General features: G+C 40.1%; 2 protein-coding genes across 18 annotated transcripts in view; one reads left to right on the top strand and one right to left on the bottom strand.

The window, feature by feature from the left end:
• The window catches only part of HMBOX1 (homeobox containing 1), a 182235-nt gene extending 171229 nt beyond the window's left edge, over nt 1–11006 (bottom strand). For 11 of the 16 annotated variants that reach the window (XM_032265389.1, XM_032265378.1, XM_032265395.1 and 8 more), the window contains exon 1: nt 10435–11006. The gene's annotated coding sequence lies outside the window, so the exon portion shown is untranslated. Of the gene's footprint in view, nt 1–9625; nt 10400–10434 lie in introns of those variants that run through there. The other 5 variants (XM_032265390.1, XM_032265379.1, XM_032265393.1 and 2 more) reach the window with 2 other exon arrangements.
• Nucleotides 11007–11085: 79 nt separating this feature from the next.
• Nucleotides 11086–17277, top strand: part of INTS9 (integrator complex subunit 9) — a 122660-nt gene continuing 116468 nt past the window's right edge. The window contains exon 1 of one of the 2 annotated variants that reach the window (XM_032265376.1): nt 11086–11234. In XM_032265376.1, coding sequence (XP_032121267.1) covers nt 11226–11234 — 9 coding nt within the window. In that variant the 5' untranslated portion in view covers nt 11086–11225. The remainder of the gene's footprint in view (nt 11235–17277) is intronic. The other variant, XM_032265377.1, reaches the window with a different exon arrangement.

The raw sequence follows: 17277 nt of genomic DNA, 5'->3' as shown, positions 1-17277 counted from the left end.
AGGGAAGAAAGAAAATGTTAGCAAACTATTGAAAAGCATAGGGACTAAAAGCTGGCATATAGCACAATTTGAACTAAGATATAGTAACCTCTTGAATGACTTGGATGAAACTTATTCTAATAGTGCTATGTACCATGGAATAGGGTAGGGAAGTGGCAGGAAGGCCAGTTTCACTGCTGCAATCATCTCAACAGGAAGTAATGAGGATGGCAACTATAGACGATAAAGCAAGAGAATAATCTAAGAGCTGTTACGGGGTGGAAGAATCAGCAGATCACTGACAAATTAGATGAGAGGAGGAGGGAAGGAAGTATAAAAAAAAAAGTACCAAAGGGAGATGTAAAGCCTTTAAGTCTAGGAACTTTAGGACCAGAGGTAATTTTAACAAGAGAGAAAAGAATGATAGAAAGAAAACTTGTATAGAAAAAATTTTAAGGGGAAATAGGTATTTATATCAAAAGCAGCTAAGAGCTACAAAAGGAAAACTGAGAAGAAAATAAATACACACAGAAAAAATAAATTAGCCAGAAAGGGATTATTTGCAACAAATGAGAATTCTAAAGATTAAGGAGTAGAGTAAGTATTACCTTGGAAAAAGAAGAACAGGACAACTAATAATAAGATAAGGTGTAACAACCACTACTCTAAGCGCTTTGCAAATGTTGCCTCATATACTCACAAGAATCCTATTATGTATATGGATAAATACTATAATTTATTTATGACCAGCTTACAGATGAGACACAAAGAGGTTTGCACAAAATTACAGGGTTAAGTGGTGGAGATCAGATTTGCGCCTTGACATTATGGCTCCAAAGTACACATTTTCAACCAGCTCAATATTCTAAGAGTAATTAAGACTCCAAAAAGAATTATTTCAGACCTTTAAAAAAGGTGAGAAATTAATTTGTGAGGGAAAAGGTTCAAGAGATGGCTAATATTCCAAAGTATACAAGGTCAAAAAAAAAAAAAAACCCTGATTAATAGAGCCAGAAAACTAGAATAAAGGAGAACTTATTGACAAAAGGTAGAAATTAAAAAAAAAAATTGTCTTTTTAAGAGTTCATATATAAAAATACAAAGTTTGGGCCGGGCGCGGTGGCTCAAGCCTGTAATCCCAGCATTTTGGGAGGCCGAGGCAGGTGGATCACGAGGTCAAGAGATCGAGACCATCCTGGTCAACATAGTGAAACCCCGTCTCTACTAAAACTACAAAAAATTAGCTGGGCATGGTGGCGCGTGCCTGTAGTCCCAGCTACTCAGGAGGCTGAGGCAGGAGAATTGCCTGAACCCAGGAGGCAGAGGTTGCGGTGAGCCGAGATCGCGCCATTGCACTCCAGCCTGGGTAACAAGAACAAAACTCCGTCTCCAAAAAAAAAAAAAAAAAAAAAAGAAGTAAAAATACAAAGTTTAAGAAAATGAGCTGATGCTATAACCATAAAAAACTAGATGTTTAGGCCATAATACTGTTAAGTACGACATCTAGAAAAATTATCATACTTACCCAAAACATATCCCATGTCACAATTTACTGACATAAGCAATTAGAGAGGATGGATATAGTGTTCAATATGAGGCAGGCACATATCAAGAAAGTAACACTCCCAATTATAAAAAGATATTTGAGACATCCACAGAACAAAGCTTCTAAGTAGATATTATGCCATCTATGTATTTTCCAAGCACTCTAAGGACTATACCAATTAGAATTACTTGATATGCTTATGAAGGGTATATATTCCTGGGCCCATCTCAAATTTTAGGAATCTGGGCGTAGAGCTAAGGACACTAAATTTTAATACTTTTTCCAGGCAATCCTTCAGCACAAAAGTTGAGATCACTGCCTCCTTCTGTTGTAGCCTAAGTGCTTAGAACTCTATGACTCCCGAACTATTTATCTCCTATGGCTTTGTAAACTGACTCCAATCTTCTAGGTTCCTCCGTTGCCTATCCTTTACTTGTTCTTACTTCTAAAAATCCTGGCCCTGGTTTGGTAATATAATTGAGACCTGGCTTTGGAATTTTTAGTTCTGAAGTCCATATAAATGCCAATACTGACATAGGAATAAAAAGCTCCAGTTCCTTTCCCTTAAATCATGGAGCTTTTGTTAAATATCACATATGGTGGTGACCAGACACTGGATTGACCAATACGTCAATTCTTTTGTTGCCAGATCTATGAAGAGCAAGATGTTCACTACTCCAGACTCAACTATTTGAATTCCTACTTATTGCCCCTAAAGTAAGAAGGCACAAATTGTCTTGTCAGAGATGAACGACATTTGCTAAGAGAACAGCTAGCTGTCACTATATAGATAGAGGGTGCCTATGAGAATGTTCCAGTTCCTAGAATAGTGATGAAATTAGTACTTCTAAGATGTCTCTAGATCTCAACGATGGGACAAAAGAATGTCTACTTGATATGAATAAGAGCTTCTTTATTCAATAAGGGATAGTCTTTGATAGCAGCAATGAGGATCTTGATAAAACGGTTTCTAGATACTTTCACGGTTTAGTAGGTCAGTGATCCAAATTGTAGAAATAGTAAATTCATGTCTCCAGTGCTACCTCTCATTCTCCTTCCTTAATCCTACCTAGTTCTTACAGTCCTACTTTGTCATCTTTCTGGTTTGCCTGAGTGACTAGAATAAAAAGCCAATGCTAAATTATAGGAGTCTTGCTATCCAGCAAACTTTTGATCCTTGCAAAAAAGGATTAAATGCAACTCATCTTTGTAACCCACAAAGTACCTCATCATGCAGTGTTAGACCTGATGTGTTTAACTGAGTGCCTTGTTCAACCCCTACAAGAGAACTCTCCTGATACAGAGCATCCAAAAGCTTAAGCCTTATACAAAAGGTGCTTTCCACCCCACCTCCCACCAAGGTCATGGGATACGGACAGACATCTAAGTCATGGTGGTCACGCAATGCATTCAATTTCTCTTGCCAACTGGTCTAAAAGAAACACACTGTCACCACTAAGAGGTAAGCTTTAGTTGAAAGAACAGTTCAAGTCAGCCCCATGGCAAATCAAATCCACTTACCAGAGTTTCCGAGAAGCACAAACTAAGAAAAACTAGGGCAAGGCAAACAGAACTGGAAGGGAGAAGTGAGAAATGGAGATGAAGCAGACATGGAAGGAAAAGCTAAGACAAGAAACCATTTATTAGCAGAAGGAGAGCTTCAGAGACTAGCTTCTCAGATTCCTAAGGGTTCTCCCATTCACACAAGGTCTAGTTACTCTTCGTCAACCCAAAACAGCTGAATCCCTACAACAGCCTGTCCTTGAAAACAAATGATCCCTAATTAAAGCATTATTTTTTAGAATGTACACCAAGACAAATAAAAAGCTAGACACATAAATCCAAGGAGAAAAGGAATCATTCTACCATGAAGAAACTGAAATCACAGGTAGTCAAAAAGCTCTGTAAATATGAATCTTATTTATCAGGAAGTACCATTAATATTTATCATATTCCTGCTAATGAAATAAATTAAACTTTAATTGGTCTTTTTTAAAATAGAAATTATCACAGTGTTGACAAATGAAAAATTGTCTCAAACCCAGAGAAGACAAAAATCACGTGATCTACCTTTATTTGTTAATACAATTGAAAATATTTTTTAGCCTGTTTAAAGCAGACTTCTGCTGTCTGTAATCAACGGTAGTATATTGGATTAACAACCTCATCTTTTAAGACATTCTTTATAATCATACGGCTGATTAAGGGGCAGCAAAGTATAACCTTCCCTGTAGCTATCCTTTAACTTGTACCCAACGCAAATAGTAACTATAACCTTCCCTTTTATTCTGTAAAGATCCTTTCTCTGAAAATCATCTTTAAACTAACTTCCTCTGAAACTAGTTCCCTTGCGACAAGTCCAAAATAAAATTATGACATATGCTCACAATCAATTAATCTGACAAGTTTGTATTTACATTGTCAAAACCAAACTAATGCAAAATAGCTGTAATTTTGGTTATCTCACACAGATTCTAACATGTTCCTTCTGGCAAAACACATATCACGTAAGCCTTGAATTCCTTTAAATCTTACATACTTTATTTGTGGAAAATTTCAATGTTATTGCTAATTTTTACTAGAAAAATTTAATGGGTGTTACTATTGTAATTCCTCATTTAAAAAAAAACTAGTCAATATTTAGATTCTTATAACAAAAACATTGGTACGTTTGCAATGTCAGGTTCATCTAAAACACAAATTTTTAAAAGAAAGTTTAATTGGAATTTTTCATAAAAACTTTCAGGATGTGTCAATGCAACATTTAATGACAGAGATACATTCGGAGAAATGCATCATTAGGCAATTTTGTTGTGCAAACACCACAGAGTGTACTTACACACGCCTAGGTGGTATAGCCTATTGCTCCTAGGCCACAAACCTGTACAGCATTTTACTATATTAAACACTGTAGGCAACTGCAACACACTGGAAAGTATCTGTGTTTCTAAATCTTGAAAGAGTACAATTAAAATATGATATAATCTTGCGGGATCACTGTCATATATTCAGTCTGTTGTTGACCAAAACATCATTATATACTATATGACTATATTACATATGGCAAAAGAGTGAAATTGCTGATCCAATAATTGGTATCTTTCTCCTCAGCTATACTGAACAAAACAACAGAACTTATAAAGAAGAGGGGAATCATTCAATCTCTACAGTAACAGTTCCGTACCATGATTTTGGTGGCTGTTATGCAATCTACACACCTGTGATAAAATGGCACAGAACTATAGACACACATTGTACTAATGTCAATTTCCTGGTTTTAACATCATATTAAAATTACGTAGGATGTAACCAATAGGGGAAACTGGGTAAAAGGTACAGTTTCCTCTCTACCATTTTTGCAGCTTCCTGTAAACTATAATATGCCAAAAGCATCCTAAGGACTTGCCAGCACTCAAGGGCTCACAATAATCCTATGAAGCAGGTACTATTTTTGTCCCCAGTCTATAGATGGGGAAGCTGAGGTACAGACATTTTAAATGATTTGCCCAAAGTCACAGAGCTAGTAACTGGCAAAGCCAGGATTTGGACACAGGTGGAATGACTCTAAAGTCTCTATCTATGTGAAAGTCTGAGAAGCCACCAAAGTCTGAGGAGCCACTAAGGTCTGAGGAGACACTAAAGGCAAAGCATGGTTGACAAATTCACATTTTGTCAAGATACTCCAAGGAGGAGTGTAGAATGACTAAGGAAAAAAACTTCAAACAAGATTAGTTAAGAGACTGATGTAATAAGCCAGAAATGATGAGGGCCTGAAATAAGAGAACAGCAGCAGAAAAAAACATATACAAAATGTGAAACCAATTTGATCTCACAACTAGATGAAGAGTGAGACCTTCATCCAATTTCACGGCTTGACCGACTACACCCAAGACAAGGGCTTCATGTTTTAACAATACTATTATCAAAAGTTTTTTTTTTTGAGACTGAGTCTTGCTCTGTTGCCCAGGCTGGAGTACAGTGGCACAATCTCAACTCACTGAAACCTCCGCCTGCTGGGTTCAAGAAATTCTCCTTTCTCAGCCTCTGGAGTAGCTGGGATTACAGGTGCTCGCCACCACGCCTGGCTAATTTTTGTATTTTTGGTAGAGACAGGGTTTCGCCATGTTGGCCAGGCTGGTCTTGAATGCCTAACCTCAGGTGATCCGCCCGCCTCCACCTCCCCCAAACTGCTGGGATTACAGGTGTTAGCCACCATACCCAGCCTACATCATAAAAAGCTTAAAGCAGATGAGATCAGTCTTAAATCATCCCCATTTCAGCAGTACCCACAACATTTCACTTTCTTGCTATAAAAATTTTGACTAGATATAAATTAAAGTTACTGCCACTTGGCAACCCTACACTATTTAATATATATACAGTAATGAGAGCTACTAATGTTTTCAATATGCCACATGTGGATCATCACTGGATACAAGATAAAGAAGCAGCCAGAGAGAATATATATTCAGTATGTGGAATTTCGTCAACATTTTTTTCACAATCCACACTCTAAATTTAAGGAAAACCTAAGTGCTCTTTGGGTGGATTAGAATCATTTTACCACTTAATAGGAAGGTGTCTAGTGCCACCCATTTTAAGGGTAAAAAATAAAATAATTGATCACTTCAAAGCTGAAATCGGACTATTGTTACTTTTTTTGCGAACGTTAAAAAAACACTATAGCCTAAGAATCTGTCAAATACTGCATTAAGATTATAATACCCACTGGAAAAACTTACTGTAACTTCAACCTTATTACCACTGTGAGGGTAAAAACCATGCTAAAGCCAGGACCCTTCCAGGAGGTAAACGCTCTTGGAAAGTTTCCAAGACAATGTTATAGTAAATTTCCAAATTGTATCATCTAAGGTCAAGGAAAACAAATTATCTAAAGCACTGGATTATGTTTGAAAACACTGTAACTAAAAGTTTTACATCAAATAATCCCATGAAAATATTTATACTCTGCACCTATGATGGGACCTAAATCCAGTACGGGCAATCTAGGGGAATAGCTGCATCTAGGAATCCATGCTATGTATTTCTTAATAGTATTTTGAGAAAATTTTCAAAATTGATGTATTCCATTCTGAGAGAAGTATATTTTGACAAAATGTGTTAAAATAATGTTTTGGAATGATACTGAAAATCTCCATAGCTTCTATAATGTGGACAACATGTGCTGGTTACTCTTTGGTTTCTAGCTTAAAACTTCAAGGTTTCCTGCTATTTGTGGCTCAGATTCTTTCTCACGGGAGGCATGTCTGATAGATACGCACCAATTTCATAAATAAACAAACATAAAGGTATTTTATGTGTGAATGCATGTGTGGGTGTACATATATGACCCTCCAGACAAGCCATGATTTTCACTCACAACATTTTAATAAACAGTTCTACGAAAGTGAGAAGAAAAATCTAGCCAAAGAATAGCAAAATGAGCTACAAAATTAATTCCAGAAGCCAAAAAAGTGAATAAAGCAGGTTCACAAAACAAAACCAATACATTTTTAATGAACACTATTTGGTTTATCTATAAATGCTCAAGTATTTAAAAAGTTAAGTGGTATGCCAACTTTCACTTATGACAATTCTACATAAATATGTAATTCCCAAGAAAAATAATTCATTTAAAGAGCTATATACAAAAATAAGAGAAGAGCTACAATGAAATGAACAGAAGCAATGACATGGTGGCTATGTGAAACAATAAATGTGGGATGTACACAATACAGTATACAGGAGACTCAAAATGCATAAATTAACCCTAAATAATCCCAATGTACTCAATGTATGAAACAAGCAATACAATTCCAATCAACGCTTGCTACAAAAATTACCATAAGCTGGTTGCTTCTATTTTTTAAAGAATGTAACAATGAGAGATTTGTTGTCACATATTTTTGTAACTTACCAACACTGAGCTATTAAGTTTCTATTAGCCACGTTTTAACAAAGGATTTGAGCTAGAAGACTGAAATCTGTTCATACAGCAGTGAAAAGGAAGCCTCACTAAAGGCATTCAATATCAAGCTAAGGGCTTCTTTCCTAGATACATATTTGTGACCACAAATAGTGTTCACTATATGCAGTACAGTGAACTAGCAACAGATTAGTTAAAAACAGTTTAGATTTTCAACTTCCCATAATACAGGCAACATCTTTAGAAGCAATCACATTAAAACAAATGTGTCTTTCACAGTTACAGGATGAAATTTTAAGATGGACAAGTACCAATGCCCTGGTTTTCTACTTTCTTTGTAAACCATATGACTCCCACATGCTGAGAATGTTTTATGCTTCAACCTGCAGTAAAGGCTTTACATCATTTTAATGCCCAGTGCTTAAAATGCAACAGAATCACCCACCACGAATGCTAGGAATATATTTGGCTTACATGTAATGATTCTGATCCCGCTGGTAGCCAGAAAAAAAGTTTAATGAATGCTTTTCCCAGTAAATAACTTTGCATTTCCATAGACAAACAAAAAGAAATTTTGAGGTAAGGATAGGTGGAAGAGAAAACACTCATGTTTTTCCAATTCCAAATGTTAACAAATATGTTGGTTTTTTATTTCTAAAATAATTATTTTTTTTAAACTCGATGACTATTATAATGTTTCAGAAAAATAAAACAAAACACTCCGTTAAGCAGTTACATAGGATTTTTCTCCAGCTTTCGCAAAGTAATGTTTCAAGTTAAGATACAAGCTTAAAACAAATGATTCTGAAAATTCTGGTCTATCACAAACTAAAGACTTAGTTTTGAATCAACATATTGTATATTCTACATCTGAGATTTAGAAACCACATTTTTTTTTCCTAGTCAGGTCAATTGAAATATACATGCTTCTTCACTGTTACAGTCACCCTTATCTGCGTGAATGACCAACAGCAAAAAGTTCAAATCAATGGTTATAAAATACACAGTCTATTTATGTGGTTTTCAGTTATCATAAAATCTAAAGGTCCCTTACTAATGATAGGTGGCAGATTCAAGAATTGGTAAGTTTGGGGAATATATTCAATTCTCAACAGTCTAAATAGAAATTATGCCAATTTCTTTATTTTAAAAATCCATTACACTAAAAAAACTGTAGCATAAAAAGGGTTACTGAAGAACTTATAAGGAAGTACAAAATATGTGATCTTATATTCTCCTAATATGTTATTAAAAACTGTGAGAAATAAGATATGTGGCAATACTTTCTTTTTCACTCTAATTGAAATTTGAAAAAAATTTAGAATTCAAATTTCCCAACTTTGACTTAGAAATATAATTCAACTAGCTCAAGCAACTTAGTTGAACAATTTTAAAATAAGTTTAATGCAAAGCACTGCAATCCTGATGTGATAATTACCTGCGGCATAAATGCAAAATAAAAAATGCATTTAATGATGCATTTTATGGTAAAACCACAAAATGCACAACCATATTAGCACAAACTAAATAAAAAGGCACAGGCGGTATTATGTTCATCAGAAAGAGAAATGTACTAAGCCAAGAAAGAAAGGAAGGACTAAATGAAGGAAGAAAAGAAGGAAGGAAGGAAGGAAGGAAGGAAGGAGGGAGGGAGGGAGGGAAGGAAAAAAGGAAAGAAGAGGGAAGGCTTCTATACCTGCAGGGTCCCAGAGAAATGAACTAGTCACATCATTATACCCTATATGATACATGGGTGTTTTTTTTTTCCTTTTAAGCTTCAGCGTAAATAAAAATAGTAATTGCCCTATACCATTCAACTTTACACAGCGGTATCTTTAATGCCAACTGCATTCTTCCCTTCACTCACCCAATGCTTCTTCACTGTTCCATTCCACCAGCTTTCAGGCTAATGCAAGGCAGAACAGGGTGGAGTAGAAGAAAAATACAAGCAGCGCCTTTCAGCACACCCCCCCGCCCCGCAAATAATTTCCAACAGTTCTTCCTACTACAAAAATGAGTCGCCCTATCTCAAGATACACAACAGACATTCTGTCCCTTTAGTAGACAAACACAGACGCGTACACAACCCAGCACTCCCGACTTCCACCCCAGGCCCCCCGAATCTTCAACAATTATTCATCTATTTCACACGAAGACAAGACACCTCTACCTACTGTTTCGGGGTGAAGGTGGGTGGAGGACGCCTTTCCAAGTAGCCCCAATAGTGTAACCAAAACACGGTTCCGGAATAAAATATTAAGAAACACTTTTCCTTTCCCACCTACCTACCGACTTGAGGGTGCAAAAAATCCATCTCCACATCACACCATCGCTACAGTTCTCGTGGCTGGAGTTTGGGGTGGAGATTCGTCCAGGGAGGGGGCGGAGGCGGGTGGCGGAGTGTGAGCGGGCGACGGGACACAAGCGAGTTGCTGAGCCCGGTTGCCCCGCACCACGTCGCCAGCCCAAACGCCCAGCACCAGGACCTCACGCCCGCCCCTTAGCCCAGGCCCAGAGCGAGCGAGTCCGCGCTGTCTAACTTCTCATCTACAGACACCGCTCCAAGACGAGCAGAGCACACAAGTACACGTCACACAGTTTAAAACACACTTACCCCAAACAAACCAACACACCTGCAAATCACCTCACAGTTTCCCGAACTCCACACCGGAGACCCCACCTCCAGGATTCAAACCTTCCGCTCATAGTGGAGGAAACCAGGAGGAAAGACTTGGGGGGCAGTCGACGCCTTTGCAGGACCGGCCCCCACGAACTGCCCCACCCCACAGCCCGCGTTCGGGTCACCCACTCGGAAGCCCCTTGCTTCCTCCCTCCTCTCAATCCGGCCGCTTACGAGACCCATCCCCAGCGTCCGCTCACTTCCTCCCCAAAACCCCTTCCAAAAGAAAAATTGTTTTAAGTGCAAAGAAAGAAGTGAAGAAAGAGACTTGAGATAGTCCGGCTTCTAAACCGCTCGACTCACCTCAGAATCCTCGCTGAGTTCTCTCCGCCCGGCACAGCCCCCTCCCCAACGTCCCAGTACGGATGGCTGAGGTAGGGAGGAGGGAAAGCAGAAGGGGGAGGGGTGTCTTCCGCGTGGGGCGCCCGTCGGGAGGGGACTGGGGAGGGGTTGAGGCCGGCGCAGGAAGAGGAGAAGGGGGAGGGGAGGCCCCTATCTCCCAGTCTCCCCCTGAAAACCTCCCTTGTCTCAATCACATCAGACTGACTGTCTTTGTCTGGCTGACAACCGCCATATTGATATCAACAGCCCCGCTCCCACCTGCTGCCGCCGCGCGTTCCTGGGAGTTGTAGTTCCTGCCTCCCCCGAGTAAAAGCGCGGAGCCTGGAGCATAGAGGCCTCAGAGAACTACAACTCCCGGCAAGGCCCGCGCCCATCCGCCTTCTCTTTGGGAGGACGGGAAAGGGGAGTCGGAGCCGTCAGGACTACACATCCCAGAACACCATGGGCCCCAGGCCCGTGCGGGGACATGATATCATGCTGGGGTGGAGAGGGAGGATGCAGTGGCGGCGGGGATGAATTTGAGCTTACGCAAGGACGCGTTCGGAGAGGAAAGAGAGGAAAGGGAAAGGCGACCACAGTTCCCATGATGCCTGGCAGAATACATTTCCCATGATTCCCCTGGAAAAGACGTGAGGATGAAAGACTGCAAGTCCCGCGATGCTCTAGGCGGGCAGGTGACGAAGATTGCACCGGAAGACGCTTCCAGGGTTTGAGGAGTTCAGTGACTGCTATTGAACCACCAAAAGTCCATTATGAAACTGGTGAGTCTTCGCTCCTAGGTCAGAGGACAAAGGTGATGCTATATCCTTTGGACCTCTTTTTTTCTACGTTGGGCAGGGAGTCGTCGCACTGGAGGGGTGGCAATTAGGGAGCCGAAAAGTGGAGTGGGCTAAGGAAAGCTGCTTTTTGCTGTTGAGAAGGGTTGAATTCCCCTTACGTCCCTGCCGTCCCCGCCAGGCGGTCTTTCTACACTCATTGGTGGTTCCTTTTGTTCAGACAAGACGTTGGCTCTGTCACAGTCCTTCCCAGATGAACTCTGTGGGCTCGGTTAACCAGGTTTGGACTTCCTGGCTCCCACGTGAATGTTATAATAGGCTATTAACCCCTTTCCACTCGATTGGCACTTGAGTAGCCTGCCTCCCTACCGTTGTTGAGACTTTGGCTAGATATAAGCAGAGTGTAAAAAACATTAAGCAGAACGTAATCATTTATTAAATATCCTGTTATATGGACTCCTAACTGCCCTTGCAATTCAGAAGGACGAGGTCAGAGTGTGGAAAAGTTGAGTCTTTAACCCTGCATGAGATTTAGATGGGCAGAGAAGTGTTATCGTATTTCATTCTAAGGCTGTAGGCACTGCCCGAGCCAAGGCTGGATGCAGCGTGCCTTTCCAGGCCTGAAGTCTTAGCATCACACAGCTCAAGCACTTGGCTCATGGGAAGACTTCTCAGACCTTTGATTTGAGCCATTTGACTCATTGTGCGCACAGGTCTAACTAATTTATTCCAACTCTATTCAATTAGTAATAGCACAGAGTAGGAAAGCAGATGTGAAATACTGTCTCAAACCTTTAAAACCCATGCCCGTGCAGCCAAGTTATTGTCAAGCTTTACTTGAGGCAGGAGAATCGCTTGAACCCGGGAGGCAGAGGTTGCAGTGAGCCAAGATCGTGCCACTGCACTTCAGCCTGGCAACAGAGTGAGACTTCGTCTCGAAAAAAAAAAAGAGGTGTTGTTCCCCCATTTATATAATTATTTGAATATGCTTTTCCAAATCACTCAACCCACCTATCCTCATCTTGATAATCATTGTGCTAAAGACATGTACTCTGCAAAGCCAGCTTTTTTCTGAGAAGTCAAAAGTATTAAAAGTGGATTCAGTTCTGAAATTGTCTCCATGTAAAGCTATTTATATAAGGGGAAGGATGAAGTCATAGCAGTTTTCCTATAGAAGCATGTAACCTAAGAAGAAAATAGAAAAGTAAACCAAAGTTATTATTTATTTATTTAGAGACTGGGTCTGGTTCTATGGCCCAGACTGGAGTGCAGTGGCATGATCTTAGCTCACTGCAACCTCCACCTTTCGGGCTCAAGCCATCCTTTTGCCTCAGTTTCCCCATGTAGCTGGGAATACAGGTACGTACTGCAGCACCATGCCAATTTTTTTGTAGAGACGGGGTTTCATCATGTTGCCCAGGCTGGTCTCAAACCCCTGGGCTCAAGCTATCTGCCTGCCTTGGCCGCCCAAAATGCTGGGAATATAGGCGTGAGCCACTGCACCTGGCCCCAAATTATAATTCGCTGTGTTCATGGTAAACTAGAGGTGTGTTTAGGGTTTTGGGAATTGAGAGAAAAGAAGATTGGGGAGGTCAGGGGACAGCTTCCTGGAAAGGTGACTCTTGAACTGATAAGGATAAGTAAGCCAGGGCCGTCCATGAAGAGAGGTCAGCTTATAGGAGCCTAAGAGCTTGCTACCTTATTAACTAGTACACGGACCCTGTGCTCTCCGTAAAGAACAAATTATATTTGGTGTGTTCGGTTTAAGAAAGCAGGGAAGTGTGAACTAGTTTTCCCATAACAACTCATTAGTGAGGGGATCAGAAAGCCAGGGTCTATGTTACATATACTTTGCTCATAAAATCCTCCTGCTTGATTTATTTAGAAATACGAAACCAGGGAAAAGAAAGAAGTGAAAAAAAAGTGGAAAATTATTTTTTTCCATTAAGAACCAAAGATGTTTCAGAGGAAAAGGAAGTATTCTATTGATACTCATACTCCCTCTTTACTTTGCAACTATGTATAAAAACTTATTTGGTAGTTGATAGATGAATGTAACTGAGAATTCCCATCAACATACCAAAAGCCTTGTTGCTCAGCAAGTTAGGTTGGTGTGGCATGCCTCCCAAATGGTTAGAATTAGTCCTCTCATGGCCTGAAATTTTTAATTTCGTGTACTGCTTCAGGAATATGTGACCGGCTGTCTTTTAAATTTATAATTATGAAACAAAAATACATTTTGTTTACAATTTTCTTGTTTTTGAGATTGACTTTCCAGAGTACCCTTCTCACACACAATCTACGACCACCTCTTATTGATCCTACTTCCTAAATGAAGCTCTCTTAAATAGGTTCTGTTTCTCTCCAGTCCAACCAGAATAGTGTCTCTGTAATAGGCTCTTTTCGCTTAAAATTCAACAAGACCCCTTATCTGGTCTCCCTGCATTCAGTCTTAACATTCATTCGTTCTTTCCTTTGCATCCCCAAGTTGTTTTAAATTGCAGAGTTCCATGAAACCCTCTCACTATCTTTCTTTGCCCTTAGGATAACTTCTTAGGCTTAAGTTGGTTGAATAAGTTCCGTTGCCTGCCTCACTCTTTTTTGCCGGGCTAATTTCTTCGTATGTTTCAGAACTCTAAGTAACACTTCTTCAGGGCTTCCTTGAGGTAAGTACCCCTGCCCTATGCTTGATGGTATACTTCCTATTTGTAGCACTTGTAATTATTGGCCTGTGTCTGTCCTCCCTTATGTAGACTCTATTCCCTGAGCCTGCACATTGAGTAACCAGTGACCCTACTAGATGGTAATTCAGTAAATAATTTCTGAAGGCTGCCAGGTGCAGTGGCTCATGCCTGTAATCCCAACACTTTGGGAGGCCGAGGCGGGTGGATCACGAGGTCAGGAGTTCGAGACCCACCTGGCCAATATGGTAAAACTCCGTCTCTACTAAAAATACAAAAAATTAGCCAGGCATGGTGGCAGGTGCCTGTAATCTCAGCTACTCGGGAGGCTAGGCAGGAGAATTGCTTGAATCTGGGAGGCGAAGCTTGCAGTGAGCCGAAACCACGCCACTGCACTCCAGCCTGGGCAACAGAGCGAGACTCCATCTCAAAAAATAATAATAGTAATTTCTGAAGGCTTATCAAGGTCTATGAGAAAAGATTAAAGAGTGAAATTTAAAAGATTGCAATAAGCACTAACCATTGGAGTAAAAAGGGAATGATTGCTACCTTTTATAAAGCAATTATTGTGTGCCAGGCAATGCACTAAGTACTTGCTATATAGTTTCCCATTTAATCCTTTGATTCAGGTGACAGTATTGCCATTTTACAGACAAAAAATGTGAGCTTCAGGGAGGTGAAGTAAGTGGCTCAAAGTTAGCATAGATTAAAAACGATAGAGCCAAGATCTCCCAGTTATTTGGTGAGGATAGGAAATCTAGCACCCTGCACCATGCCTAGGTTAGCGCTTAAAAACAGAAGGTAGAGTGCATACCGAAAATGTATTTAAGGTTATTTTAAAAATTAGCTTTAAATGCCAGTGTGGTTCAATTAAGATCTTCAGGCCAGGTGCAGTGGTTCATGACTGTAATCCCAGCACTTTGGGAGGCGGAGCCGGGCGGATGGCTTGAGATCAGGAGCACTAGACCAGCCTGGGCAACATGGCAAAACCTATCTTTACAAAAGACAAAAGTTTGCTGAGCATGGTGGCTGGTGCTTGTGTTCCCAGCTACTTGGAGGGCTGAGGCAGGAGGATCACTTGCACCCAGGAGGTCAAGGCTGCAGTGAGCCATGATGGCACCACTGCATTCTAGCCTGGGTGACAAAGTGAGACCCTATCTGAAAAACAAAAGACCAAAAAAAAAATTTTTTTTAAGGTTATTGGCTAAAAAAGATTTTTTTTTTAAGTTTGGGAAACTTTCTTCATGAGCTAAAGGCCCCCATATCAGAGCATACCAATTTGGTGCTGAAGCTATTTTTTTTAATATTCGAAAATAAGCTTCTGTGATACTGTTGTATTTGACCGGAGCGTAGAAAGTTATCACAAGACAAAAGTATGCCAGATTGCAGGGTCATTTATTATGCCGTCGACCACAGAGGACTCACGTCTCTCCAACCTGTGGTGGTAAAAGGAGGGCGCCACGATTTTTTATACCCGAAAAACCACCTTGGGAGTGGGGGTGAGGGGCGGGGATGGGGATGAAAAGGCTTCAGACATTCTGAGGGCTAGTGGATTCTGTAAATTACCTCCTGGGCAGAGATGAGGGTGGGGGTCTCCGGACATTCCAAGGGCCAGGGGACTTTTGTCATTCCGTTTGTTACTTAAGTGGTTTACAGAAGTCAAGATAAAGATTTGTTTACACATTATCTGGTTAAGGTGGAAATCACAGACCTTAGTTACTTATTACAAGTCACAGGAGCCGGGATGGAACTAGCTTGGGCTGCTTAGTCTGGCAATTGCCAGTAAGCAAAGGCTAGCAATTCTGGCAGTTACTGATAAGAAAAGGTAAGCAGCTTTACATAGTGGCTAGTTTGCAAAGCAAACTAGCAGTTTTATTTACAGTAGCCAAGGCTAGCAGTTATTGTGAGGAGAATGGGGCAGCCATTTCAACTTATCTAAAAACAGTTTTGCTCTGGTTCTGGCTCTAGGCCAGCAAAATATCACAATACCATTTATAATTCTCTAACTTTGCACATCACCCTCTTGGTGGCCTTTCATACACCCACATGAAAACAATGGATGTCATTATAATGTAATACTTGGATATCTCCTTCCTAGATACCACCTCAAAGGATTTCAATGGCCTTCTATATTTATAATATGCAGTATTCAGGAAGCTTTATTTAACTGAAGAAAATCCATTGGCATTTTCAATTAACCAGAATGATTTTAGAAAGCAGAGGAAAATTAGAAATGTATCTTTTAAATTAGCACATTTTAGAGCATGTTCTGTTATTTGTATAGATTGAGCCTAATTGGGTACCCTGATGGCCAGTTCAGCTAAGGATAGAAACTGGAATTGACAAAGGCCCTTACCGAAAGACCATGGAACAAAAAATTCTGAGCACATTGACAGAAATTAAGTTTGAAATATCATGGCCAGGAATCCAGTCACTTAAACAGATGAAGAATCAAGCGAATAAAATAGTCCGAAGCAGTTCAAGAATGCAGCCTGTGTGTTGTACTTCCTACAGATAGTACCTGAGATGGAGAGAATCTTCTGGCTTATTCAGTCAGCAAAGATTTATTATTTAACCACAGTATACCCTTGGCATTCACAATTTTAACACTTTCCATTTTAACCATTACGTTTGACCCCTATGACATGGAATTATTTATAATTTTGCTGAGACACAAATTTGAATGTGACTTTAAGATTAATGATAATCCTTTGGGAGGGGCCTGAGTGCCTCAGAATCAGTGGCACTCTGCAGAGGCTGGCTTGTTAAAAGTCTTAAAGGAAGGTCATTTAGGTGATTGTTAATACTAATTAATTCGATAGAGGAAATTATATGCTGTAGTTGTATTTACAAATTTTAAAACTTGAGAAGGCCACGAAATACATTCTTCAGTGGTCTTTGCTCCTTTGTTCAAAATGCTGTTTCATTTCTACTGGGTGAAACTTTTAACTTCGCATTTCTCCTGAGAAAAGAGATGGAGCAAAGAAATGAATTCACAGGCCACTCCCAGTGAAAGGCAAGTAAAACACCAAGTGCAATTGTAGATTATGAAGAAGATTGCTTGAAAGGGGCAAATCCTGCCCCAAGGTCAGTTTAAGAAATCATTAGAAAGGGGCGTGGTTAATCCTCACCTTGAATCTGAGAGTGTTGGATTCTTCCTCTAATTTACATGGTTGTAGAATCCTGTTGCCTTCTTACATTTTACATGAAGAACAGGAAATCTCTGGCTGTAAATTACAAGTGTTCAACGTTTTACCGGTGCTTGATTCAACTATTGCAGTACCATTGTTAAAATGTCAACCTGACTTCACTGTATTTTTCTTTGCTGGTTGATAAGAGTGCCCTCC

The sequence above is a fragment of the Sapajus apella genome, unplaced genomic scaffold (genome assembly GCF_009761245.1).
Source record: "Sapajus apella isolate SASKATOON/1434 unplaced genomic scaffold, GSC_monkey_1.0 scaffold150, whole genome shotgun sequence".
NCBI lineage: Eukaryota > Metazoa > Chordata > Mammalia > Primates > Cebidae > Sapajus > Sapajus apella.
This window is presented reverse-complemented; position numbering and strand designations above follow the sequence as displayed.